Source organism: Malaclemys terrapin, chromosome 1 (assembly GCF_027887155.1).
Source record: "Malaclemys terrapin pileata isolate rMalTer1 chromosome 1, rMalTer1.hap1, whole genome shotgun sequence".
Classification (NCBI taxonomy): domain Eukaryota; kingdom Metazoa; phylum Chordata; order Testudines; family Emydidae; genus Malaclemys; species Malaclemys terrapin.
This window is the reverse complement of record NC_071505.1, coordinates 85855291-85880777: the sequence shown is the minus strand read 5'-3', so window position 1 is coordinate 85880777 and position 25487 is coordinate 85855291. Positions and strand designations below refer to the sequence as shown.

General features: G+C 48.2%; 1 protein-coding gene and 1 long non-coding RNA gene across 7 annotated transcripts in view; both read left to right on the top strand.

The window, feature by feature from the left end:
- The first annotated feature begins 91 nt into the window (after positions 1-91).
- LOC128837593 (uncharacterized) lies at positions 92-9613 on the top strand. 2 transcript variants are annotated; one of them, XR_008444997.1, is made up of 3 exons: positions 92-272; positions 1849-2037; positions 8626-9613. It is a non-coding gene; the product is annotated as an uncharacterized LOC128837593 (long non-coding RNA). The 2 variants fall into 2 exon arrangements; XR_008444996.1 differs by having other exon boundaries at positions 96-272; positions 8629-9612.
- A 10707-nt stretch (positions 9614-20320) lies between these two features.
- The window catches only part of BLTP3B (bridge-like lipid transfer protein family member 3B), an 80120-nt gene continuing 74953 nt past the window's right edge, over positions 20321-25487 (top strand). Inside the window, exon 1 of one of the 5 annotated variants that reach the window (XM_054028781.1) lies at positions 20321-20867. In XM_054028781.1, the coding sequence (XP_053884756.1) occupies positions 20824-20867 (44 nt within the window). In that variant the 5' untranslated portion in view covers positions 20321-20823. The remainder of the gene's footprint in view (positions 20868-25487) is intronic. The other 4 variants (XM_054028784.1, XM_054028778.1, XM_054028780.1 and 1 more) reach the window with 4 other exon arrangements.

Genomic DNA, 25487 nt, shown 5'->3' with positions numbered 1-25487 from the left:
CTGCATGATGGGAAGGGGGAGGACTCCGAGCGAGCCCGGGGGCGCAGCGCGCACGGCGCGAGAGGGCTGATCACACGTGGTGTTCAGTCCCGCCCTCGGCTTTCCGCCATGACACTGGAGGCAAAGGCCTGAGAGGACCGGCCTGCGGGGAGGAGGGAAGAGTCGCCCCCTCCGGTTCTGATGCGTCTTACGCGAGGCCGCGGCTCTGCACCTGCTGGAGCTTGCCTTGGGAGATGAGGCGCTGCGTCCCCAGGGCGGGGAGGCACAACGGGGTGAGGGATGCAGAGCATAGGCGTGCGCAGCACATTTCATTAGGGTGTGCACCCAGGGTTTTTTTTTTTTAAAGGCGAACATCATAAAGGGCAGGGTGTGGGAGGGGGTGCTGTGTGCAGGAAGGGGCTCAGGGCAAGGGATTGGGGCAGAGGAGGGGTGTGGGGTGTATGAGGGGGCTCAGGGAAGGGGGTTGGGGTGCAGGAGGGGGCTCAGGGCAGGGGATTGTGGTGTAGGGTGTGGCAGGGGGCTCAGGATAGGAAGTTGGGGTGGAGGAGGGGTACAGGGTGCAGGCAGGGGGCTTGGGTTTGGGGGGCAGGAGGGGGCTCAGGGCAGGGGGTTGCGGGGCAAGGTGCAGGCAGGGGGCTCAGGGCAGGGAGTTGGGGTGCAGGAGGGTAGACTGGTTGCAGGCAGGCCCGGGGCTGGGGATCTGGGCTCCCCCGTCCCTGCAGGCAGGCAGCCGGGCAGAGGGGGGCGGGCTGGGCGCTTGGGGCCAGGCTGGGCAGAGGCAGTCGGGGCAGATTGCAGCGGGGCGCTGGAGGGTGCCGGGTGGAGCCCCCGAACAGGGCCGGCGAGCTGAGTTCGCAGCCGGGCTGCAGGAGGGCCTGTGGGCCGGGCTCGCTCCCGGGCCCCACTTAAGGTGGGCTGGGCTCAGGGGTGGCCTAACCCCCTCTGGGTGGTGCCTGTCCCCCGGCCAGCGTGGGGGGCCTTGGGCGCTTGAGGGGGAGCAGCTGCCTGGGGGGCAGGGGGTTGTGGCAGCACCCCCGCGGGCCACCTTAAGCGGCTGTGTTGAGGCTGCCAGGGAGCACATGGGGCTGTTAAAGCAGCCAGCCTGGCCCTGGGGAAGGGGAGCCCAGCTCAACAGGGTGCAGGGAGGGGGCTCAGGGCGGGGGGAGGGGGTGTAGGAGGGGTTCGGGCTCCAGCCCGGCCTGGCGCCGCTTACCCGCAGGCACACTCCCTGCCTGCCAGTGCCCCATGCCGCACCGCTCACCCCGTCCCCGTGCAGCCCCGGGGGAGGAGATGGGCGGTGCAGCACAGCGGTCTGCACCCTGCCCTTGCCACACCTCCAGGTACCTCCCCTGAAGCTCCCATTGGCCGCGGTTCTCCGTTCCTGGCCAATGGGAGCTTTGGGAGGCGGTGCCTGGAGCAACCCCCTGGCCCCAGAGACATGGTACCCTGTTGGCTGCTTCTGAAAGCCGCGCTGGGCCTGCCGCACCATGGGGGGCAAATCCCGCGGACCGGATCCAAAGCCCTGAGGGGCCAGATCCGGATCTGACCCATGGGTATTAGGGTGTGCCCGGGCACACCCCGTGCGCACACCTATGATGCAGAGTCTCTCCACCCGAGCCCAGGTCTCGCCGCTCAGCCCCTGCTAGTGCAGCCAGGACGCACCTGGCAGGTCAGCCCCGCGAGCTGTGCCACCACTGCCTGCTGCTTGTGGGCTCTGGTGGGGACTTAATTCTGGGATTTCTGGTGGCAGCGAGAGCAGCACCGGGTCGCCCCTCTGCCTGCTCCCTTCTTCCCTGGGGGTCCTTGATATAAATGTGTCTGTGGTGAAATCTCTGTGCTATGTTTCAGGCGTGCTCAGGTGGGAGAGGCAAATCCCTCTCCACAGCCGTGAAGAGGAAATTATTGGTTCAGCCATGAAGCAGCCTAGGGAAACCCAACCAAGTAACCACATCCTTTGCATTAAGGAGAAAACACTTGAGAATCGCTGCTCTGTGGTATAGCATCAAAGATACTAGAGTAACTCAGCCAAGGGTCAGGGTGAGTAAGGTAGCAGGCACTTGAGAAATTCTGAAAATAAGATTTAAAAAAATTGCTTCTGCAGCAGTTTAGATGCAGGACAGGTGATAGAATTTAATATCTTAAATGAAACTACTGTTATCACAAATTACAAGGTAAGAAATATGTAGTTGTTAAACTTACAAACTAGAATAGCTTTAAAGGAGAGCTGTAAAGGGTAAAGTGAGTTTCAGCTATTATTGCTTTGCTTTTCTTAATGGAAAAAAGAATGATAGAAAGGTTTCTGTTAATTTCCCCCCTCCCCCCATTTTGCTTTTTTTTTTTTTTAACAAGAGAAATTCAAGTCTTGTTTATCCTGGCAGATTTTGGCTAGTGGAGTGCTACTGACATTGACATATCGAGACAAGGATCAGAGCTGTGAAAAGAGAAAGAAACTTTGAGTCAGATTGTTAAAGTAAATATGAAGCAAAATTTTAAATACCTATTTAACTCGTATTCTGAAGTAACTCATGGGGGAAATGATTCAATATCAATATGCTTTCAATTAAGATCTGATTGCTCATAATATACATCTCCTTTGACAACAGCAAGAAAACCAGGAAAGATCAGTCTTGCCTTTGAGTTTTTTTTTTTTTTTTTAAAGAGGAGGAACATACCCAACTACATACATCTGAAGAAGTGGGTATTCACCCATGAAAGCTCAGGCTCCTATACATCTGTTAGTCTATAAGGTGCCACAGGACTCTTTGCTGCTTTTACAGATCCAGAGCAACAAGGCTACCCCTTTGATACTTGATACTCAACTTTAAAATCCCTTATAGGTTTTCTTTCACTTGAGTAGAAACCTTACTATTGCTATTTTTTGCACTTTTTTTTTGGTCCGTCTGCTATTAAAGTCAGTGAGAATTTTGCCATTTATCACATACAGTGGGGTCAAGATTGATCCCTCTGTCTTCCCACTTGATTTCAACAGAGAGACAAGGTGCGTGAGGTAATTGGACCAGAAGTTGGTCCAGTAAAATATATTATCTCACCCACCTTGTTGTTCTAGTATCATGGGACCAACAAGGCTACAACAATACTGCAAACAACATTGATTTTAATGGAAGTTAGGAGCCTAAATATCTTTGAGGATCTGTGTTTTAAAGCCATCCAGGCTATTAAGCTGTTCTGCAGTAGCTCAAGAGCATGGATTCCAACCTCAGGGGAGACTTAAGCAACAGGACACAGACCCCAAACTGGTTGTGAGTTCTATACTTAGACTTCACCAACAAATTATCAAGTGTAAACTCTTTAAGTACTATAACAGCCTTAACATGGAGTCATGGATAGTTTCCCCTTGGGTACTCTGATCTATTTTGCCACCCAGGTAAGTTTGTCTTTGTGATAGATGGTCCCTTTCACAAAAATATTCAGGTTACTCCCAGTCCCAAAGGACCAGTTACTTACCCTATGTCAACTGCACCTGAGATCTCGCACCAAAAACAGTGCTTGTAGTTTATTATAGGATTGGCTATCTAAAGCTTTATTAAACTAGGAAAAGAAAATAAGAGAATTTATTTACAAGGTTAAAGATGGTAAACATGTATAAATGCAAAAAGTAATAGATGCTTCTCTAATAAGCAAACTCTATATGTCCTTTAGGGCTATTCCAGGCCAAGCATTGGGGATCTTTTGCTTATGCTTAGTAATCCTGGCTCCCCAGAGTTCAAGGAGCATACAAGATAGTTGCTGCTTGTTAGGACCTTTTATTCCTTCCCTTCTTCTGCTTCACATTGCAAGCTCAGTTACTGGGAGGAATTCAGTTGCTCCATCCTTACCTCTTCATTGGGTGGTGGGGGAAATGAGGCAGGGGTGGGGGAAACAATCAGCAAAGTCTTTTGTCCTCATGTTCCACAATGGTTCATCTGCCGTTGATGGGTCTTTTTTTGTTAAATAAGAGATAATGCCTCCTGTGGCAAACTAGTATTTCATACTTGATAATGCTTCCCTTCTGACTGGTGATTTGCTGTTATGGAGCAACAATCATGGAACAAACATTATTACCTCATAACATCGGATTCAGATGATATAAGTGAGATAAATACATGCAGCAATTTACAAGTATTCCATAAAGTCTAAACACTAAGCAAATTTGTGTAACTCTAATACTTATTTTAACCATACTAACACAGAAGTATGCCATACTGGTTCCAGTTATGTATTTTCAGTGTTCAGCTGAGGCCTAGGGGCCTTGACATGAGCTGGCACCTGGGTCTGCCAGCATTACACAGGCTTTACTTTATCAGGGCTGGATATGTACAGTTGTTTTCTTTGGCCTCTGCTGCTCTGGAACAATCCTTCAACTTGGTTAACGTTTAGCCCAGAGCAGCAAAATTAAGATAGCATCAAAGGGGTAAATACTGTGCAGTAATTCAATCCTTGGCACACAGTGTGAATCAGGGGGTTCTCAAACTGGGGGTCAGGACCCCTCAGGGGGTCACGAGGTTATTACATGGGGGGGGTTGCAAGCTGTCAACCTCCATCCCAAACCCCGCTTTGCTTCCAGCCTTTAAAATGGTGTTAAATATATAAAAAAGTGTTTTTAATTTATAAGGAGGGGTCGCACTCAGAGGCTTGCTATGTGAAAGGGGTCACCAGTAAAAAAGTTTGAGAGCCGCTGGTGTAAATGAATTTAGGTGAGTTGCAGCTTGCAAAAGGATGACAACTTTAGATGGAAGCAAAATATATTTTATATGTACATTTTGTGTACAATATGCTTATGTATGTGAAACTAATAATTAGTTTCTTGTCTTGAATTTATATTTCTAAAAGTGGTAACCCCAAAAAAACCACTGAGTGTGATGCCATGTTATGGTGCAGGTAGGAGCCAGGAGCACAAAAAGGAAAGTGGTTTCAACAGAGGGAATTAGTATGATAAGGATAACAGAAGTGGCACAAAAGTCAGCACTGTTTCTGGGTGCAGTCAGATCTGCAATATTAACTCCTAGCACAAGATGGTATGTCTACGCAGCACATTTTACTGAGTGGGAGCTAGCCTACCAGCTGGGGTCAACAGACAGGCTAGTGAGACTTCTGCTAGTGCTCTAAAAATAGCTGCATAAACAGTGCTTTAAAGTTGCACCTTGGGCTCTGAAATCTAGAGAGGGGAGGTGTGCTTCAGAGCTGAAGCTCCAGCCAGAGTCACAACATCAAAGCACTGTCTACGCAGCTATTTTTAGATGGTTAGCAACAGCCCAGTTAGCCCAAATCTGTTTACCTGGGCTGGGAGGCTCTCTCCCACTTGCTCCAAAATACCATGTAAGACATACCCTGACAATCTCCAAGGCCAGGGCTGCACTAGAAACTGTTGCCAGTACACTAATGAAAGTCAGGGTGAGGACTTGTTTTTACATTTCTATGTCTGCAAAAACCCCTAATGTAGATGCAATTATATTTGTCAATATACCATATTTCATTTGAGGAACCAGTATAAGTTTGTCTACACTAGGAGGTTTTGCCAGTACTATAGTGTAGACTAGGCTACAAACAGAATTTATATCCCATAAATTTCAATTGCCTGGCACATTCAGTGATGGAAAATTTAAAAGAAACAATAATGAGGAATAGATAATGTATGGCACCTATGCATTCCTTATAGTACTTTGCTTTCTATAGTTTATAGCTGAAGCTCATCAAGATCTTTATATAGTCTTTTTTTTTTCTAAATAAATTTTCTCATCAACAGTAGTGTTCAGTAACCACCTTAAAAATCATGCATCTCCTGTAATATTTAGAAAGCACTAACTAGAGAGAACTATCAAACAATGAGTGATTAGGCTATGCAAATAGTAACCAAACAGAGTCTTGTTTTGGAGTTGGAGTGTGAAGATGAATGCTTTAGACCTTTTGGTTATACAATTATTACCACAGACACGAGGAGATAGGTCCCTAACTGCATAGGCAAACTAAATCCCTCAATCAGGCCCAATGGGATTCATAAAACCCCAACTTAGCTGCCATTGAACCCTGTAGGTGCCTAAACTTGCTCAGCACCCAAGGTTTTGCAGCAAAAAGTTCCCTAGGCACCTATGGTTATACCCCTGTACATGTGCATTGCAGGCCCACTGTGGGTGTCCAGATGCCCAAGACCCAGAGCGATGCATGAACCAAGGGAAGATAGGGGTTTCTCCATCTAATTCATCTGCAGGGCCCAATCTGATAAGCATGCTCACAGCTCGTCTACCAGATCAGTCCCAGACATGAACTTGCACAAAACAGGTGGAGTGGGGAGGGAGGAGGAGGACCCACCTCAACAGTGTTTAGAGTATTAATCTGGGATGAGGGAGACCCCCAGTTGAAGTCCCCACTTGGGAGAAGGGATTTGAACAGTGTTCTGTCACCCCTCAGGTGAGTGTTCTAACCTTTGGGCTATAAGATATTCTCATGTGAGGCTTCCTCAGTCTCTTCTGTTGAAGCCGTTCCACTAAAAATTAACCACTAAAAAGCCATTGGAGCAGGGGAACTAGATCGTGAGTCTCCTATGTGAGTGCTCTAACCACCAGGCTACAGCGTCATTCTCCTGCTTGCAGTTTCTCACGCTCTCTCTGGACCAGTGACTTTTTAAATTATTTATTCACAGTGGAACAGCTTCCACAGAAGAGATAGGGGGAGCCCCCCATCAGAATATCCTATAGGCCAGTCGTTAGAGCACTCATATGTTACACATCCCTTCTCCCCCTCAGGTGGAGGGGGGACATAAACTGGGGGGTCTCCCACACTCCAGGTGAGTGTCCTAACCACTGGACTAAGAGTTACAAGGGTGGTGGTCTACCTTCTTCCAGACTTCACTTCAAAAACAGCATAGGCGCCTAACTCCAAGAGCTCAGGAGAAGACACTTTCCTGGAGCCTGGACTTAGGCCTGGTCTGCACTCCACAGTTAGGTCAACATAAGTTGCTTTGCATTGATCTATTTGTGCATGTGCCTATGCTCAAATTTGTCTCCAGTCAATGTAAGTGCCCTGTTATGGCAACCCAGTAAAACCAACTCCCTGAATGGCATGGAGCCATGATTGAGACTGAGGTGAAGACCATGCAAGCGTAGACACTGTGACCTGTTTTGACCCTAAAAGTCCTCCACCAGTCCCACAATGTCCAAAAGTGACCGACGTGCTCACAATTGTGAACTCTACTCCCTAGCGGTCACAGAGACCAGAAGTGACATACACCCCGTGCATATTGTTTAAAGCCTTTTCCTGGTTGCCCAGCTTGGCGAGCACACCTAGGAGCTTGTCCTTGTGTGCAACTGTGCAACCTAACATGCCAGCTCAATGCACTAGATGCGCTCCTACCTGAAGTGTACAGGAAGCATTGGATCTCCTGGGCCTGTGGGGGAAAGAGGTTGTGCAAGCACAGCTATGGACTAGCTGTAAAAACATGAACGTCAACAAAGAGATTGCACAGGGAACTTAGGCAAAGGGGTACGACAGGAATCAGCAACAGCGCCACATGAAAGTGAAGGAACTTCACTAGGCATACCATAAGGCCAGGGCGGCCAACAGTAGATCTAGTGCTGAGCTGTAGACCTGCCACTTTTACAATAAGCTGCAGCCATACTTGGCAGAGAGCCCACCAGCACCCCCAAAATCACTGTGGATACCTAGGAGAAGCCCAAGATAGAAACCCCAGCTGGGAACAGTGAGAAGGAGAAGATGGGAGACACAGAGGTCCAGCCATATCAAGGCTCTGGTGGAGCCAGGACCTGTTCTAGACTCCACCAGAGTCTAGCCAGTCCCACCAGCCAAGTATGGACAAACCTGATGAAGGGGAAAGGGCCTCAGGTAAGGGTGTGCATGCAGTTTTCTTTACAATGTTTACATTTAAAGATGGAGCCCAGCCCAGCCCCAAGTTAAGACACAGGTACTGACTTTTCATTGTTTTATGAGAAGAGATAGAAGTACAACAAAAAGAGGTAGAGTTATCTGTTTTTCGTTCCCCTGTTGGGCTAGGTGGATGGGAGGGGGTATGCAGATGACTTTGTTTATATACATAGGGAGGTCCCTTTTATCCTGCTGAGAGATCTCAATGAAACTTTCATGGAGATACTCTGCAGTCCTCTCCTGAAGGTTTCTAGGGATGGCTGCCTTATTTCTTCCTCTGCATAGGATGTTTTCCCACATCATTCCGTGATCACTTTGGCTGCCACCATTGCCATAAACAGGCTAGGGGTATACTGGCCTGGGCTGCTTCAGGACACCAATAGCAGCTGTGGTCTCTGTAAATTTGTTACGCTCAGAAGTGAGAGAGATCAGCAAAAATCACCACCACCTGTGGAAAACCGTGCCAGTATCCAGGGCCATTGCCCTGTACTCTTATCCATGGAATAGGGAATGAAATTTTGTTGCTGCATGCAATAGAAAATCATTTCGCACTCCTCACCCCCGGTGGGCCATACTCACCATGGCTGGGGTTAGAGAGTGGTGCTGTGCCAAGGTGCTCCAAGGCTGAAGTGTCAATAAACATTTCCTGTTAAACATGTTCATGGGAATAAGGGACTGGAGTTTTAAAACTTATCTTTCTCATTCTGTTGTGATTATAAATCTAGTGGTACATCTGTCTGTTTTTACCAGCAGTTTCTGGCATGGTGGCTTTGAAGGGTGCTCCTTCCACACCTGCAGAAAATCTGACCGTGATGAAGAGAAGAAAGAAGTAGAAAGAGTAGGGAGGACATGTTCAGCAAGATCCTGCAAGGCAGTGCTGCATTGGACCATGAATGAAGGGCCTAGAGGGCGAATATGTCAAGAACATGAAAAAGGAAAGACAGACAGAAGAAAGGCCCAGGAGTCCCAATAAAACAAGGAGAGGACATGCATTAGGACACAATGGGTCTTCTCATGCAGCAAACCCAAAAGCTGCAAGTCCTGGCTGACCTGCAGGTCCAAAAATTCCAGACTCCCCACGCTTTGCAGTCCTTGGAGAATTCCATGGTCACTTCTTCCTCCTCACCCCCAACATACCATGTGGCATCATGGGCTGCATCCTTACCCCTACCACTCCATGCTGGGGGACAGCAAGGAAAATCACAACTTCATATACACTGACCTGTGAAAACCACGGCGGGTGTATGTGTAGCCATAATGGACTACATTTATGCACTGAAATGTCCACCTCTACCTAGTTCCTAGGGCTCAAGGCGTAACCCAGTTAATCTAGGCACACCCACCCTTTCCCAGTTCCTAGGACTCCAGGTGAAAGGCACCTCACTTTACCCAAAGAACTTCCTTTTGGACCCCAGTTTATATACCTTAACAAAGCTAAAACTATAAAGAAATAAGGATTTCACAAACACAACTGTGATAAGTGATTTTTTTGTCTGTTACATAATTAATTTTGCTAGGTATAAATCAATTAAGGTGGTGGGGTCTGACTGGCTAGAAAATTTTGTTACAATATGTTAGGATTAGACAGAAACAATCAAAGAACCAGACAGAGATCATACAGACAAACAATAGGAAAGTGGGGACCAGAAAGATAAAACAATAAATGAGGATTTCACAACCACAACTGTGATAAGTGATTTTTTTGCCAGACAGAAAGCTATCAAACTAAGTTTTCTTTAACCATCTTAAGGGCTGTTTCTTTATCTGGTGATAGTGGGTGCTATTAGAACAGGACCGTCTTCTTAGCAGCCTGATAGTCCATTGTTTTAATGTAATTTAGATGGAATGTGAGGATGTGACTTCCTGCTTCTTAGCTAACGGCTGCTGCTCTCTTAATATGGCTACAGGAAAAAGCCTTATCCTTATAGCACCACATAATTCATAGCTTCAGGAAAACACAGGATAGTCCCAGCCATAGGTGTGTGCAGCACATTTCTTTAGGGTGTGAACCCAGGGATTTTTTTTTTTAAGGCGAACATCATAAAGGTTGGGGTGTGGGGTGTGGTGTGCAGGAAGGGGCTCAGGGCAAGGGATTGGGGCAAAGGAGGGGTGCAGGATGTATGAGGGGGCTCAGGGAAGGGGGTGCAGGGTGCAGCATGGGGCTCAGGGCAGGGGGTTTGGGGGCAAGGAGTTGGGGTGCAGGAGGGTAGGCTGTTTGCAGGCGGGCCCCGGGTTGGGGATCTGGGCTTCCCCGTTCCGGCGGGCAGGCTCGGGGGCCGGGTCAGGCCGAGGGGGCCAGGATGGGCGCTTGGGGACAGGCCGGGCAGAGACAGCCGGGGCGGATTGCAATGGGGTCGGGCTGCTCCCGGAGCTGGACTCAAGGCCGAGGAGCTGAGCTTGCAGCCGGGCTCCAGGGGCCTGTGGGCTGGGCTTGCCCCCTGCTCCAGGCCTGCTGACTCCCGGGCCCCACTTAAGGTGGGCTGGGCTCAGGGGTGGCCTGGCTCCCCCCAGGCAGTTCCCGGGCCCGCGGCCAGCGCTGGGAGCACAGGCGGGTTTGGGGCCCTGGGCGCTGGAGAGGGGCAGCTGCCTTGGGAGTGAGGGGGCTGCGGCAGCGCCCCCACGGGCCACCTTAAGCGGCTGTGTTGGTGCTGCCGGGTGGGAGGCTGCCAGCAAGCACATGGGGCTGTTAAAGCAGCCGGGCCCGGCCCTGGGGAAGAAGGGCCCGGTTCAACAGGGGGCAGGCGGGGTTCAGACTCCCCCGGCGCCGTTTACCCACAGCGGCGCACTCCCTGCCTGCCTGCTCTGGCCCCACACCACACTGCTCACCCTGTCCCCACTCAGCCCCAGGGGAGGGTGGGGCAGCATAGGGCTCTGCACACTACCCTTGCCATGCCTCCAAGTACCTCCCCTGAAGCTCCCATTGGCCACAGTTCCCCGTTCCCAGCTAACGGGAGCTGCAGGGGGCGGTGTCTGGAGCAACTCCTCCCCCCCCCCCCGGGACATGGTTCCCTGCCGGCCACTTCTGAGAGGGCATTAGGGTGTGCCCAGGCACAGCCGGCACACCCCATGTGCACACCTATGATCCCAGCCTATATTGATACCAGAGAAGTGTCCCCGGTGATCTACCAAGGTTTACACAACCACAGAGAAGTAGCCCTTTCTACTGATGTACTCTGCGGTGAGGTGGACTCATACCAAATTAGACATATGCGTGCCCCACTGCAATTTGGGAACCCCACTGCTATAAATCCATCCACTATATCCTTCACATTGCCAAGAGACACAGTCCTGTGCAGCCTGTCATCGTATGCCAATAGCCCCCATTTTGGATTTTCCAACTTCAAAATGATTTCCAACTGATCCAGAATGTGATTGCCACTTCCTTGTACACTGTCAATATAGCTCTCATTCTGTTGTCCCTACACTGGAAGGTTGGGGCGAGCTTGGCACACAGATCCAGGAATTTGGCCTTTTGCATCTGAAAATCTGGCAGCCACTGCTTGTCGTCCCAAACCTGCATTATGATGCGATCCCACCAGTCACTACTCATTTCTCAGGCCCAGAAGTGGGGCTCCACCGTCTGCAGCTGTGCCACGAATGCCATCAACAACCTTGAATTGTTCCTGCAGCAAACTGTCTTTAAACAAAATTGCCATATCCCACATTGTTGCAGTACTTCCTAATATCTGCAAATACAGGAGAATCATGCGTTCCATATTTGCAACGTTCATGAGAATAGTGCAGAGATCTGCAGCCTCCATGCTTCTGTCAGAGATGCCCGATACCAAAAAATGCTGCAAGGATTAGTGGGATTTAAAGAAAAGGCATAAAAATTGAAGGATATGGATAGCATTATAGAATGGAGAAAGTCGCATGCTGGGAATTTGACTCCTAGCTCCCAGAGATCCCTGAGCAAGTCATTTCTATTAAACACCACATTGCAAAAAGTTCCCTTAAGGCATTGTGTCGGATGGCAGTGCGTGGCACCTTGGGATATCTACACTGCACTTTGCATTGACACAAACAATTCTGGTGAGTACACACAGAGCCAATGCAAGCAGCAAAGTATTCACAAGCACGAGAGAGATATAAACTTCAGCATCTGTACGCAGACATAACTTGCATTGACCAAAGTTTGTAGTGTAGACATGGCCTTAGATGCTGAACTGTGAGATGGCTGGGGTTTAGGACATGCTCCACCACCTTGGCATCTCCCTTTGACTAGCTTAGGTTGGGCCTAGCATGCTGGTTTCTGTGAATCCCATTCTGAGGGACCTATCTTTCCCCCATTCATTGTATAGGGATCCTAGTTGCCTAATCTAGACATTGTGGATCCCAGTGATTTTCTAGGTGCCTCAGTTTATTTGTGAGTGTGACTGGAGTCCTAAGGGGCCACACTGAGATTGCTCAATTAGGGCAAACTGGAAAGAATGGATCAGCTGATCCCCAAAACTGGTGGTTATTCTAATACTTAAATTCACCAAGCCAGCAACAAAACATCTTCTACAATACTTTACTGATTACACAGAAGCCAAAACACAGTGCCCTTAAAGCAACCCAGTCTATGGACTTCCTCCCAGACAGCCAAGTCAAATATGATGAAGATTACTGAAAAATCTTGTTCACTCATATAAAAAAGTTCTACCAGTTCCCAAAGATTGCACACATTACCTCCTCATGAATATTTCAGATCTTACCCAAATACACGCTTACAGCCAATTCTTATTAACCAAACTAAGATTTATTAAAAAAAAGGAGAGAGAGAGAGAGAGAGAATGAATATTGGTTAAAAGATCATTATTCATTCAGACTTGAATATCATTCTTAGATCAGTTTCATAGTAGAGATGGTGGACTTCAGAGTTGCATAAAGTTCTTTCAGAATTAGTCCATAGATTATGGTCCAATGTCCAAATATTAAATATCAGGGCCGTCCAGGGTGTAACTGGAGACCACAGTCTTGTGGCTCAAACTTCCCCTGACTAAGCTTAAGCAGATCTGAGATAAAAAGGATCAAGTCCCAAGTGTTTTTATAGAGATTTTTGGAGTCTCTTGACAGCACACAGTCCTTGGTTGAACAATAGGCTTTTGAAGTAACCTTCTATTTCCTAAGCATCACCAGTAATTAGTTGCATTCATTAGTATAAGGTAATTATTCATTAAGCAGTTTATATACAGTTTACTACATACTTCAAAGAGAAGTATAGACAATGAAATTATTACACTCAAGTTTCATCTAAATGTTAATATTTTCTTTTGATCTTTGAATTAACAGATATAGTAACAAACAGGAACCATCTGTTTACATGGTTAACATCTAACAAGATATAAGTAAACACATACAATTAGTATTACCTTTAGTTCTCGAACAATACAGGTTTGCATTTCAAAGCTCTAGTCTATTTAACAAGGCTATGTTAACTATTGATAAGAAATAGCCCTAATTACCACCATTTATATACTTCTCTAACGTGTCTTTAAAAGTTGAATTTGGGTCATTTAGCCTGCAAGGTGCTTAACCACTTCTGACGCGGCCTGGGACCCAGCTCAGGATCCGCGCCAGCAGCTCATCCATCAGCGGGGTCAGGTCCAGCAGGACCGGGAGAGCCCGGCTCGCCCGCTGCCAAATGGCCTCGGGTGACAGGCTCTCCGACTGCCCCATGTGTCGCAGTGAGTCTAGCCTGAGGTGTCTAACTGTAATTGTAAATTTGGAATTTTGAAAGAAAGTTAGACATTCTAGAGAAGTCATAGGTGAGATGCATTTTTATAGTTTTGAATCAGCAATACTATATTAGATATAAACACTTAGAGAATGATAAAAACAAATTCCATTTTTAATTCTCTGTCTTATCCTTTTTGTTCTGCTGTGCAGATGTGAGAAGGGCAGAGAGAGGTATATCTAGTTCTAACAGAGGTAAGTTCTTTGTTCTTGGTAACTGACGTTGCACTCCATATGCTTTATGGAAGTATGCTTATGAATGACGTAACTGGAATATGCTTTACGCTAAATACCCCTTGAATGGTGTCATTAGAAAGCTTGTAATCTACTAAGTGTGTTCATCCTATTTGTTTGCATGTATTATTTCTATGTCTGGAGTTAGGAGAATAAGATATAAATTTGTATCACTGATGTAAACATATTAAGTGGAGGGCATTAAGGGTGCCCCAGAAAAAATCAGTTATAAATGGCCTTAGTTACTTGAAAGCCTTCCTGTGTATGTGTGGGGCCAGCCCATGAGGAATGGAGACTAGGGGTCTTACAGTGACATGTCACTTGGTAATGAAATCCATCTTAAATCTGGTACTTTTCCATTTAGAAGGAGGATTGGGGACCCAGAGAGACAAAAGATTCCTGTCTTGTGCCAAAGCTATAAAAAGGGGTGGAGCAGGACAAAGGGTGACTGCCAGTCATTAGAAAACCCCTGCTTACCACCTGAGATATCTGCTGGAACTAACAAGGACTGTACCAGGGGAAAGGATTGGGCCCAGACTAGGAAGGAGTCTAGTCTGTGAAAGAAGCTTATTGGAACATCTCCGAGGGTGACATATTACCTGTAATCAGTTTCTTAATGTATTAGGCTTAGACTTGTGTGTTTTTGCTTTATTTTGCTTGGTTAGTACTTGAAACCACTTAAATCCCACTTTTTATACTTAATAAAATCACATTTGTTTATTAATAAACGCAGAGTAAGTGATTAATACCAGGGGGAGCAAACAGCTGGGCATATCTCTCTATCAGTGTTACAGAAGGCGAACAACTTATGAATTTACCCTGTATAAGCTTTCTACAAAGTAAAACGGATTTATTTGGGGTTTGGAGCATATTGGGAACTGGGTGTCTGGGTGCTGGAGACGGGTAATCTGCTGAGCTGTTTTCAGTTAAATCTGCAGCTTTGGGGGCATGAACCAGACCCTGGATCTGTGTTGCAGCAGGCTAGCGTTTCTGGCTCAAGCAGGCAGGGTTCTGGAAGTCCCAAGCTGGCAGAGAAAACGGGCTCAGAGGTAATTTCAGCACATCAGGTGACAGTCCCAAGGTGATCTCTGTGACCGAACCCATCACAGTAACCCAAAAGTGACACAGATAGAGACACAGAGCAACAATATTAACCCTTTCATTGCCTACAAGCAGATTATTTACTCCAAATACTGTAAGAACAATGCTAATGCCATTTCTTGTGGTTGGCAATTGACCAGATCTTGTTTCACTGAAGTCCATGTCAAACTCCCAGTGAGTACAATCCCAGTATGATGGATTATATATATATATTTCTAGTTTAACATAGTTTGCATTTTTGTTGTTATCCAGTAAGGTAAGAACAGCATAATAATATTCTCATCCCTCTTTAATATAACTGATTTTCTTGCAAATACTGGCCTTAGAAAATGATTGATATAAAATGTTTCCATATGATTCACAAATAGAGCTCTTTTCTCTCAAGCCAGGATTGGCAGCAGAATGCAAGACATTCTGGTTTTAGACCAATCCTCTTTATGTGCTCCAGGCAGTGACTTAATGACAGCATACTTAATCCTTGCTCTAACAGATCTACTTTTTGGTTCTTGAAGGGAGGTCACTGGAATTATCAGAAGTCTATTTTCCAGTTCAGCAGTTTCTGGTTTCCTCTTAACATTAAATGAAAGGCACTTTAAAATGTGGGTTGATTTCTTAACATGCCTCTCAACTGCCAAAGTAATATGTTCTATCAAAAATAATTAAAAAAAAAAAAATCCAGAAAACAGAAACACACAAATGTTTTTTAAAATTATAATTGTGACATATTTTAGGTCTTTAGCATTCTTATACTATAGTCCAAACTTTCAGCTACCCATTGGAGTTCTGAGTATACAACAGATACACGTTATCATTCCCCAGCTTTGTCATTATTATATCTTATTGACAATATACAGTACTTAGACTAGTGGCAGAGGGGCAAAATGTCAGAATGGCTATTGCTAACTTTTCTATGTTCACACTATGAAATGGGAAAAATGCAACTTAGTTAATTTAATTTAGACTGGCACGGTCTGGGCTGTTTTGTTAATGTTTTCCTCCCTCTCTCCCCACACAGCCAACCCAATCACTACCTCACATCACATATGCTTATTTGGTAGTGTTATACTGAACTCAAACTTATATTTTCACTCCTTTTTAGGACCTACAAAAATTGCAGTTTCGTCATCAGACTAGCAATTCCACCTACTTCAATCAGAACATGTTACTCTATCTAGATTTCCTAAATTTCTAGGAACTAAAAGAATGTGATATATTTATTATTACTAATTAAAGACTATATACATTACATGACACATATGATAACCTAGCAATTTTAGTTAATAGAGTACCTACTAGAGACAAAGTAGTCTAGCAAGAATAAATACATCGAGAAAATAAATATAACTCTCAAATGGTTGCACCATAACAATCATTTATATAGCTACTTTGCTCACCAATGTTACCAGAAACCACTGAGCAAACATCAGTCTCTAATTGAGAAAGTATGAATAGAGATGTATGAGCAACACACAATTCATCCCCACCTTAAAGACCGGTTAGCCTGCAATGTGGTATTCATTACATGAAATTATAACTGACCAATCCCTATATGCTTGGGAAAAATCAACTGAAACCTTCTGTTTCCATGGCCTGTTTATTAAAAAAAGCCGTACTTATCTACTGCTGCACTCCTGGAACTTCTCTCTAAAAATGTAACATGTTGTAGGGTCTTTTCAAGTACACTAGTAATTTATTATGTGTAGTAACAGTAAATAGAGTAAAATGTCTCCAATAATTCAGGAATTTGAGATTCCTGAACACTGTAGTAGTATGATGTGTGATAAAACTGATCTCTGCATTCCTAGAATATATTCTAGAAGTGCCATCAACCATTGCTGTGGTACTGCGGTTGCACTTCTAAAACTTGCCAGTTTTGCCATAGACAACTTTTGTACTGAAAAAAACAATAAGGAATGCTTGTGGCACCTTAGAGACTAACAAATTTATTTGGGCATAAGCTTTTGTGGGCTAAAACCCACTTCATCTGATGCATTGAGTGGAAAATACAGTAGAGAGGTATAAATACACAGCATATGAAAAGATGGTAGTTGCCTTACCAAGTGTGTGGGGGGGTCAGTGCTAACGAGCCAATTCAATTAAGGTGGAAGTGGACTATTCTTAACAGTTGACAAGAAGGGGTGGAAATCACTTTAGTAGTGCTAATGAGGCCAATGTAATCAAGGTGGACCATTTCAAACAGTTAACAAGAAGGTGTGAGTAGCCCACTTCCACCTTAATTGAATTGGCTCATTAGCACTGACCACCACTTAGTAAGGCAACTCCAATCTTTTCATATGCTGTGTATTTATACCTCTACTGTATTTTCCATTCAATGCATCTGATGAAGTGGGTTTTAGCTCATGAAAGCGTATGCCCAAATAAATTTGTTAGTCTCTAAAGTGCCACAAGGACTCCTTGTTGTTTTTGCTGATTCAGACTAACACAGCTACCCAGGGGTGAAAGTAGAAATAGGGGCTTACCGGTACAGGGCTGGGTTGGAGCCAGCTCTGGCCCCCAGAAGGCGCGGGGATGGGGGGGGGGGTCAGAGCCAGCCCCGGCCCGCCCTATACCAGTAAGTGCCTTTCCCCTCCCCTGCTAGGGTAGCAGCAGCAGCAGCCGGGGGCTCCGGCAGCAGTTTAAAGGGTCCAGGGCTCGGCCACCACTACCGCCCTGGGCCCTTTAAACCGCTGCCGGAGCCCACAGCTGCCGCTGCTACCCCGGGGCTCTGGCAGCGGGGCTCCGGTGGCTATTTAAAGGGCCCAGGCTTCTCCTGCCTCTACCACCCCGGGCCCTTTAAATAGCTGCTGGAGCGGCGGCAGGGCTCCAGCAGCTATTTAAAGAGTCAGGGCCGTAGAGGCAGCGGGAGCCCCAGGCCCTTTAAATAGCCCCTGGAGCCCCTCTGCCACTACCCCAGGGCTCCAGCAGTGGGGCTCTGGTGGCAATTTAAAGGGCCTTGGGCTCCAGCTGTTGCTGGGAGCCCCAGGTCCTTTAAATTGATACCTAGGGAGGCCGGGCCGCCTGGCACCAACTCTTGCCGGTATGCCGTACCGGGGTGTACCAGCTTACTTTCACCTCTGCAGCTACCACTCTGAAACCTTTTGTACTGAGGTACTCTCATTTAGTTAACTAAGGTGTTTCCCGGGGTCATCAGAATGTCTTTTTGTATATTTTTGAGTGGGGAAGCACTAGAATGAAAAGATGGGTTGTTAGAGAGACAAGGTAGGTGAAATAATATATTTTATGGCACCAACTTCTGTTGGTGAAAGCTACAAGCTTTGGAGCTTACAAGAGCTCTTCTTCAGGTCATATGGATTGAAGACAGATGGCTTGTTGACAGAGTAAATAAAGCCATTAGAGATCACCTAGAGATTAACTATAATTTTAGGTGAATTGGCCTCCAAAGAAAGGAAGTAATCTATCTGTGTATTTAATCTTGGTGTGTAGAGCCTCAGTAAGATTAAGAGAAGATCTGTTTTTAAAAGTCTGGCACTTGAGTAATTGTTGGGAAATTCAGGTTATCAGAGGCACAAGTATCTATAAGTGTTGAAGTAGTGAAAAAGTTTCTCCTTTAGTAGTTCTTATTAGGGCAAAGTTTACAGGTTTTTATATATATGAAAAAAATTTCTTTGAGCCTTGTATATATTTATTTTTCTTTTGGCATGGTGTTCCTGGTATAGATATTTTTTTTTATTTGTATGTTTCCAGTTGGAAAGGAGTACTGTTTGTAAATAAAGGGTCTAAAAGCTTCATTTTGGTCTATTACTGAGATAAGCTGTATTAAAAACAGAACTGGAGGAGTATGAGGAAATTCCATTTTGCCTTGAAATATAACAAAACTGTGTATTACTAGTGTGAATGAAATAAAAGAAAGTTTTCCAGCTCCACCCATGACCAATCATCAGGGCATTTGTGGGAGATAACCATGATAATATATATAATCCTGGGCATAGACCAGGGGTCGGCAACCTCTGGCACGTGGCTCGTCAGGGTAAGCACCCTGGTGGGCCGGGCCAATTTGTTTACCTGCCGACGCGGCAGGTTCGGCCGATCACGGCCCCCACTGGCCGCGGGCAAGGGATGTGCCCCACATGGTGAACCACGGCCAGTGGGGGCTGTGATCAGCCGAACCTGCCACGTCAGCAGGTAAACAAACTGCCCCGGCCCGCCAGGGTGCTTACCCTGGCAAGCCGCGTGCCAGAGGTTGCCGACCCCTGGCATAGACAATTAGAGGCTGGAGAGGGGAGGTTAAAGCCCCATCCCCAAATTAGGGATTTCAGTAATAAAAAAAGAAAACACTGAGCTTGGAACAGAAGTTAATTTCTCATTATTAAAAGTGGACAAATGTAGTCATGGTACAAAACTACTCATTGAAGGGATAGGCAACAGCTATTATCTTTTAACTCTAGGCCTCCCCCCAAATAAAATACAGTTGTCTACATTCAATACTTTTTTTTTTTTAAATCAAGACAAAACTGTTATGTTTGAAAACAGTAGAATCCTAGCTCCCTTGTGATGTCTCTCGCATATTGCGTCTGCATTAATCTATTGTTTGTATTTCTTATTTTCAACAGAAGTAACAGGAAAAAAATGGATCAGGATTGATAATCACCCCCCTCAAAGTCGAGTGATGGAAATATGGGTGGGGAAAGGGCCTTTGGGGACTAGCTGACACAGTGAAGGAGGGGATGGGAATACAGGTGAAGAAGGGGGCCAGGCAGGATGCAGGTCTGGGGAGAGAGTGAGGGAGGTGCAGGCTGGGGTGATCCCCCAAGCGCCTGCCTCATGCAGCGAGGTGCGGGTGGGGTTTTGCCTCTGACAGCCCGGGGGAGGTGGCTCTGCCCGGCGCTGCCACCTCTCTCTATCACTAGGTGATGGTGCAGCCATTAGGTTCCCTCCTCCTCACCCCACGAGAGGGTCGTGTCCCCCCCGACTCCTGCCCCACCCAACCCGCCACGTTCCTTGACACACACACCCACCCCTGCCCCATCCACCCCCCCCTTCCCTGTCCCCTGACTGCTCCCGGCTATCCCATCCAACCCCTCCTCATTCCTGATGGCACCCCGAGACCCCTGCCCCATCCAACCACCCCTTCTCTCTGTCCCCAACTGCCCCTGGAACCCCTGCCCCTGACTGCCCCCCACCACCCCATCCAACCCCTGCTCCTTCCTGACTGCCCCCCCAGGACCCTTGTCCCCATTCAATCCCCCTGTTCCCTGCCCTCTGACTGCCCCAGTCCTGACCCTAATCCACCCCCCCACCCTCTATCCAACACTTCCTCCCTCCCTGCCCCCGTTACCGCGCTGCCTGGAGCCGCTCGGCTAGGGCCGGGGCCGGGTCCGCTGGGCTGGAGCCCGGATTAGCGCCCGAGCCAGCGCCGCGGGGCCCGAGCCAGGCCAGAGCCACTCGTCCGGGACCGGCGCCGCGGGGCCCGAGCAGGGCCAGGGCGCTCGGCCGGGACTGGGCCCAGCACCGCAGGGCCGGAGCCGGGGGCGCTCGGCCAGGCTGGAAGGAGCCGAGCCGCGCTGCGCCTCCCGCCCCAGCGTACCTGCTGCAGCTTGTTTTCGGGCTTCCCGCACTCGCGGGAAGCAAGGGAAGGGGAGGAGTTCGAGGGGAGCTGGGGGCGGGGCGACAGCTGCCGGAGCTTTTGTTTAATTTAAAAGCCCGTTTAGAACCGGTTGTTCTCAACCGGTTCTAAAAGGGGTTTCTAAATTTAACACTCGCCTCCTGCGAACCGGTGGGAACGGCTCCAGCTCACCCCTGCCAAGATGGCGGCGGGAGTGTGAGCGGAGGCGGCTCCGCTCCCTGACCCCGGGAGGAGGCAGCGCAGGGATGAGCCGCGTTCCCGGCCCCGTTTGGTTCCCGTGAGGCTCGCAGGGAGCGGCCGGCGCCCGGGCCATGGCGGGGATTATCAAGAAGCAGATCCTCAAGCACCTCTCCAGGTGAGTGCGGGGCCGGGGTGTGCGAGGCCCGCCGGGTCCCCCCTCTACGCTCGCCTCGTTGGGACCGGGCTTCGCTCAGCTCCTGATGGCGATGGGGTCCCATGAACGCCCCCCTCCGTGGGAGGGGCTGGGAGCCTGGGGGCGCTGGCAGCTGGTTTGTAGGATGGGTTTGAAGTTCTAGCGTAAGAAAAAAATCTCCTTGCTGGGTGCCAAGGTGCGGGCTCCTTGCGAGAGAGAACAGCCCTGAGGGGAGAGAGGGATTCGCGTTGGCTGGTAAGAGAGTCAGGGGATGAGTCACAGTGGCGGGGTTGGTTCCCCTCCATCCACCCCCAGATCCCTGAAGCATTCCCGTCCCCTCTCCTGAGTGCTGCAGGATACAAGGCGGCCTCGCAACCAGCCTGGCCAGTTGTCGCAGAGGACAAAGATCAATCTGTGCCCCTCTGCTCCAGCATCAGTGTGTAGTTGGAAAAGCAGAAAGACACAGTGGGTGAGGTATTATCCTTAATTGGACCAACTTCTGTAGGTAGGGTGACCAGACAGCAAGGGTGAAAAATCGGGACAGGGTGGGGGGTAATAGGCACCAATATACGACAAAGCCCTAAATATCGGGACTGTCCCTATAAAATCAGGACATCTGGTCACCCTATCTGTAGGTGAGACAAGCTGTTGAATTTACACAGAGCTCTTCTGCAGGTCTGGGAAATGTCCTTAGAGTGTCACAGCTAAGTACAAGGTGGGGCAGATTGTTTGGCATAAATAGTTATTATGGATTTCAAGGGAAGTAGTTAAGAAGGTGACTAACTGAGGGATGTGAGAGGGACAGTTGAGCTAGTCACTGGCCAGGAGAAGAGGGAGCAGCCCGGTGGGTTGTAAATTGCACTTGACACGTTGTATGTGGGTGGAGCAAGCAACAGCATGGCTGATGTCATGGAGTCCAGTGCGCACAGTCTTTGCTGCCTATTCCAGACAGCTGCACAGACACACCACATTTGTCTCAGATGACAAGGAATCCAGAACAGTGGTGAAATTTTAGTAGGTGCCGCAGCTCATGGGGCAAGTGAGTAATCTGGGATAAGAAAGTCCCTGACATAGAGAAGGATGACTATACTAGGGAGCTGGCTGAGTGAACAAAAGAGCATTTTGAAATCCGATGTTGTTAAAATGCAAAACACCTTTGCTGGTCTCTTGAACCCTTGACTTATCACAATCAAAACAATACATGTGTAGCCCCACATGGGTGTGACATCAAATTCTTTTGCACATTTGCACAGCGCAGGAAGATGCTGTGTAACAATTCATACCCTCTATGCCAGGCAGTCAAAAGGTTACAATTTTTGTACTGTCTCTGTGATTGTTGTTTAATTCACTTCATGGGAAAGACCAACTCTGTTGTAAAATATGCACTCAGTCCTGGGTGTGTACATGCATATGTACACAAACTTGTGTGTGAAAGATAAAAACTGTAACCAGAGGTGCCAGCTGTTATAGAATGTAGTGAGATGATCTGATTAATGGGAGGGTTTTTTAAAATTCAGTTGAATAATTTGGTTTCACTGTTTTAAAAGGGGGAACCAAAAAGTTTCACTATGTAGTCAGAATCTGTGGTGACACACAACATTGGCAGCCCTTCAGAGTGTGTGTTTATGATAGCCTTTATTACTCTTTAGTTGCTCCTTATGTGTCTTTCAAGTCATATATGATTTACAGAATATGCGTTTACTGCTGCCAATAGTAATAAATAGCAAATAAAAAAAAAGAAAAACAAACATATCTGTGGATGACAGCTGAATTCTCTTGTGCCATATGCATCAACAACAGATTTGTTAGCTCAACTCTGATGCAAATCTTGGCTCTGTCTACTCCTTAAAGATTAGTACTTGTGATGTACGAAGCAGAAATGATCCTTTATTTTTTCTGATTTTTATAATTGCATTGATGATTGAGAAATCTTGTTATGACGTGAACATAACAGAACACTTTGAGAATGGAAATGGAATACCAAGATATCATTTGTACAGAATCAGCTCATTAACCATGAGCATACGTGATATTGCAGGCCTTCATTTAGGGCCTGAGCCTCTGTGGTGCTTGGCTTCTTCAACTTCAACTGAAGTCAGTAGGAGTTGATGGAGTTCAACACATTGTAAGACCAATCCCATCATTTTCCTCAAGAAGCTGTTGTTCCATATGTAAAGATCAAGAAGTTTGTTGTTCAAAAGCTCTAAGTTCCTGTATACAGTAGAGGTATTTTCTTTTCATAATACGATATTATATCTCCTGTTAGTGATGTGTTAATAAATTGTATGCACCATGAAAGGAGAAATAGAACCACAATCTTTGTATTTTACATTAAGGTCTTGTTTGTATTTGATTCATGGGCATGCCTAAAATCAGCTGTGTGCACAGTAGTTGGTTTTATAATATAAATCCACATCCACATGTTAGGTCAGAATTGAGCCCCTAGATGATTATTTTTTTACTGTTTTATAATTTGCTGTCAGTTTCTAGTGGTTTGTAAAGATACTTATTGGAACACAACAGATCATTCAAACCTTAAAAGTTTGGGGATTTTTTTAAACTCTCTGATAAGGTATAGCTAACCATTTTAAATCTGTACAGATATGGGTTTTTTATTGTCCACCTTACACTTACAATATAGTAGACCTATTGTTTCACAAAATCTGGACCCCATTCTCTCACTTGCACTAATTTGGAAATCAATAGGACTACTTGTGGAGGAAGGCTTTGTTCAGCATGTGTAAAAGGAGCAGGATTAGGCTTCTACTTAGATCTCTATATTTAACTGTATCAGCTATCACGTCAATAAAATGGCTGATTTGAAATGTCAATAAAATGCTCAATGGAGAATAAATATTTCCATTAATATCAGAAATGTTTTCCCTAGGAAATTAAAATTTGTATATAGTGGGGTATGTATATATGATTGGCTATATAGCTTTAGATAGGCTTTATAGCAAAAGTGGAACAAATTGTCTTATGAATAGTGATTTGCAAAGCAAATGCTAATTATCTGTCAGTCTCTAACTCTTAACTGTTTTCTGAGTGTGTTCTGTTTGTGGTTTTGGGGTTAATTAGATATGTTCTAGCACTAGCAGTTAGGTAGGGTTACCATATTTTGTGCCTCCAAAAGGAGGACACTCCACGGGGCCCTGGCCCCGCCCCCAGCCCCGCCCCTTCCCCCGCCCCAACCCCGCCCCCTCCCCAAAGTCTCCGCCCCCTCCCCTGCTTCCCGCGAACATTTAATTCGCGGGAAGCCTGGGCAGGTAAGGGGGAGTGTGGGGGGGAGGAGGTGCGGCCCAGGCTGGCCCCCCCGGCGGCTCCAGCCTGGGTCGGCTCGGGCCCTGGGGTGCCGGCCCTGGCCCCCGGCCGACCACCCCCAGCCCGCCCAGCACTGCCGGCCGGCCCCCGGCGGCCCAGCGCACCCCCCGGATCCCGGCCCCGGCGGCCCAGCGCACCCCCCCGGCGGCCCGACCCCGCGGCCCAGCGCACCCCCCCGGCGGCCCGACCCCGCGGCCCAGCGCACCCCCCCCCCGGCGGCCCAGCCCAGCGCACCCCCCCGCGGCCCGGCTCCCGGCCCGACCCCCCGGCCCCGCGGCCCAGCGCACCCCCCCGGCGGCCCCGCTCCCGGCCTGACCCCCCGGCTCCCGGCCCCGCGGCCCAGCGCACCCCCCCAGCGGCCCGGCTCCCGGCCCGACCCCGCGGCCCAGCGCACCCCCCCCGGCGGCCCGGCTCCCGGCCCCGTGCACCCCCCCAGCCCCGCGCACCCCCCCGGCGGCCCGGCCCCGCGGCCCCGGCCCGGCTCCCGGCCCGGCCTCGCGGCCCAGCGCACCCCCTCGGCCCCGCGCACCCCCCCGGCAGCCCGGCTCCCGATCCCCCGGCCCCGCGGCCCAGCGCACCCCCCCGGCGGCCCGGCTCCCGGCCCCGCGGCCCAGCGCACCCCCCGGCTCCCGGCCCCGCGGCCCAGCGCACCCCCCCGGCCCCGCGGCCCAGCGCACCCCCCGGCTCCCGGCCCCGCGGCCCAGCGCACCCCCCCGGCGGCCCGGCTCCCGGCCCCGCGGCCCAGCGCACCCCCCGGCTCCCGGCCCCGCGGCCCAGCGCACCCCCTCGGCGGCCCGGCTCCCCTGGACTCCGGCCCGGCCCTCCCTCCCAATTTTCCCGGACATGCCCGGCTTTGGGGGATTTCTCCCCGGACAGGGATTTGAGCCCCCAAAAGCCGGACATGTCCGGGAAAATCCGGACGTATGGTAACCCTACAGTTAGGTGCACTAAACTTCAGGCTTCTTTCTCATAGCAGTTCTCAGTACTTCAGAGTTCTTTCTCACATATAACATACTAATTTGTTTGCTTTAACCGTAGGAAAAAAATTGCAAGTTACAAATCAGTATTTCTTAACCATTTTCTTAATGTTTTACAATAAAAAATTATTGGCTTACAGAGCTGTAAGGGTTGTCAAATCCGTTTTCCAAACCGGACACAAATAAGAGTAGGGACAATGGGGCCCTTCTCTTGGCTGGAGCCCCTAGTCACTACCATAATTGCAATAAGGGAAAAGGAATCAGAATAGGTGCTCCTTCCTCAGTTCTAGATGAGATGAAATCG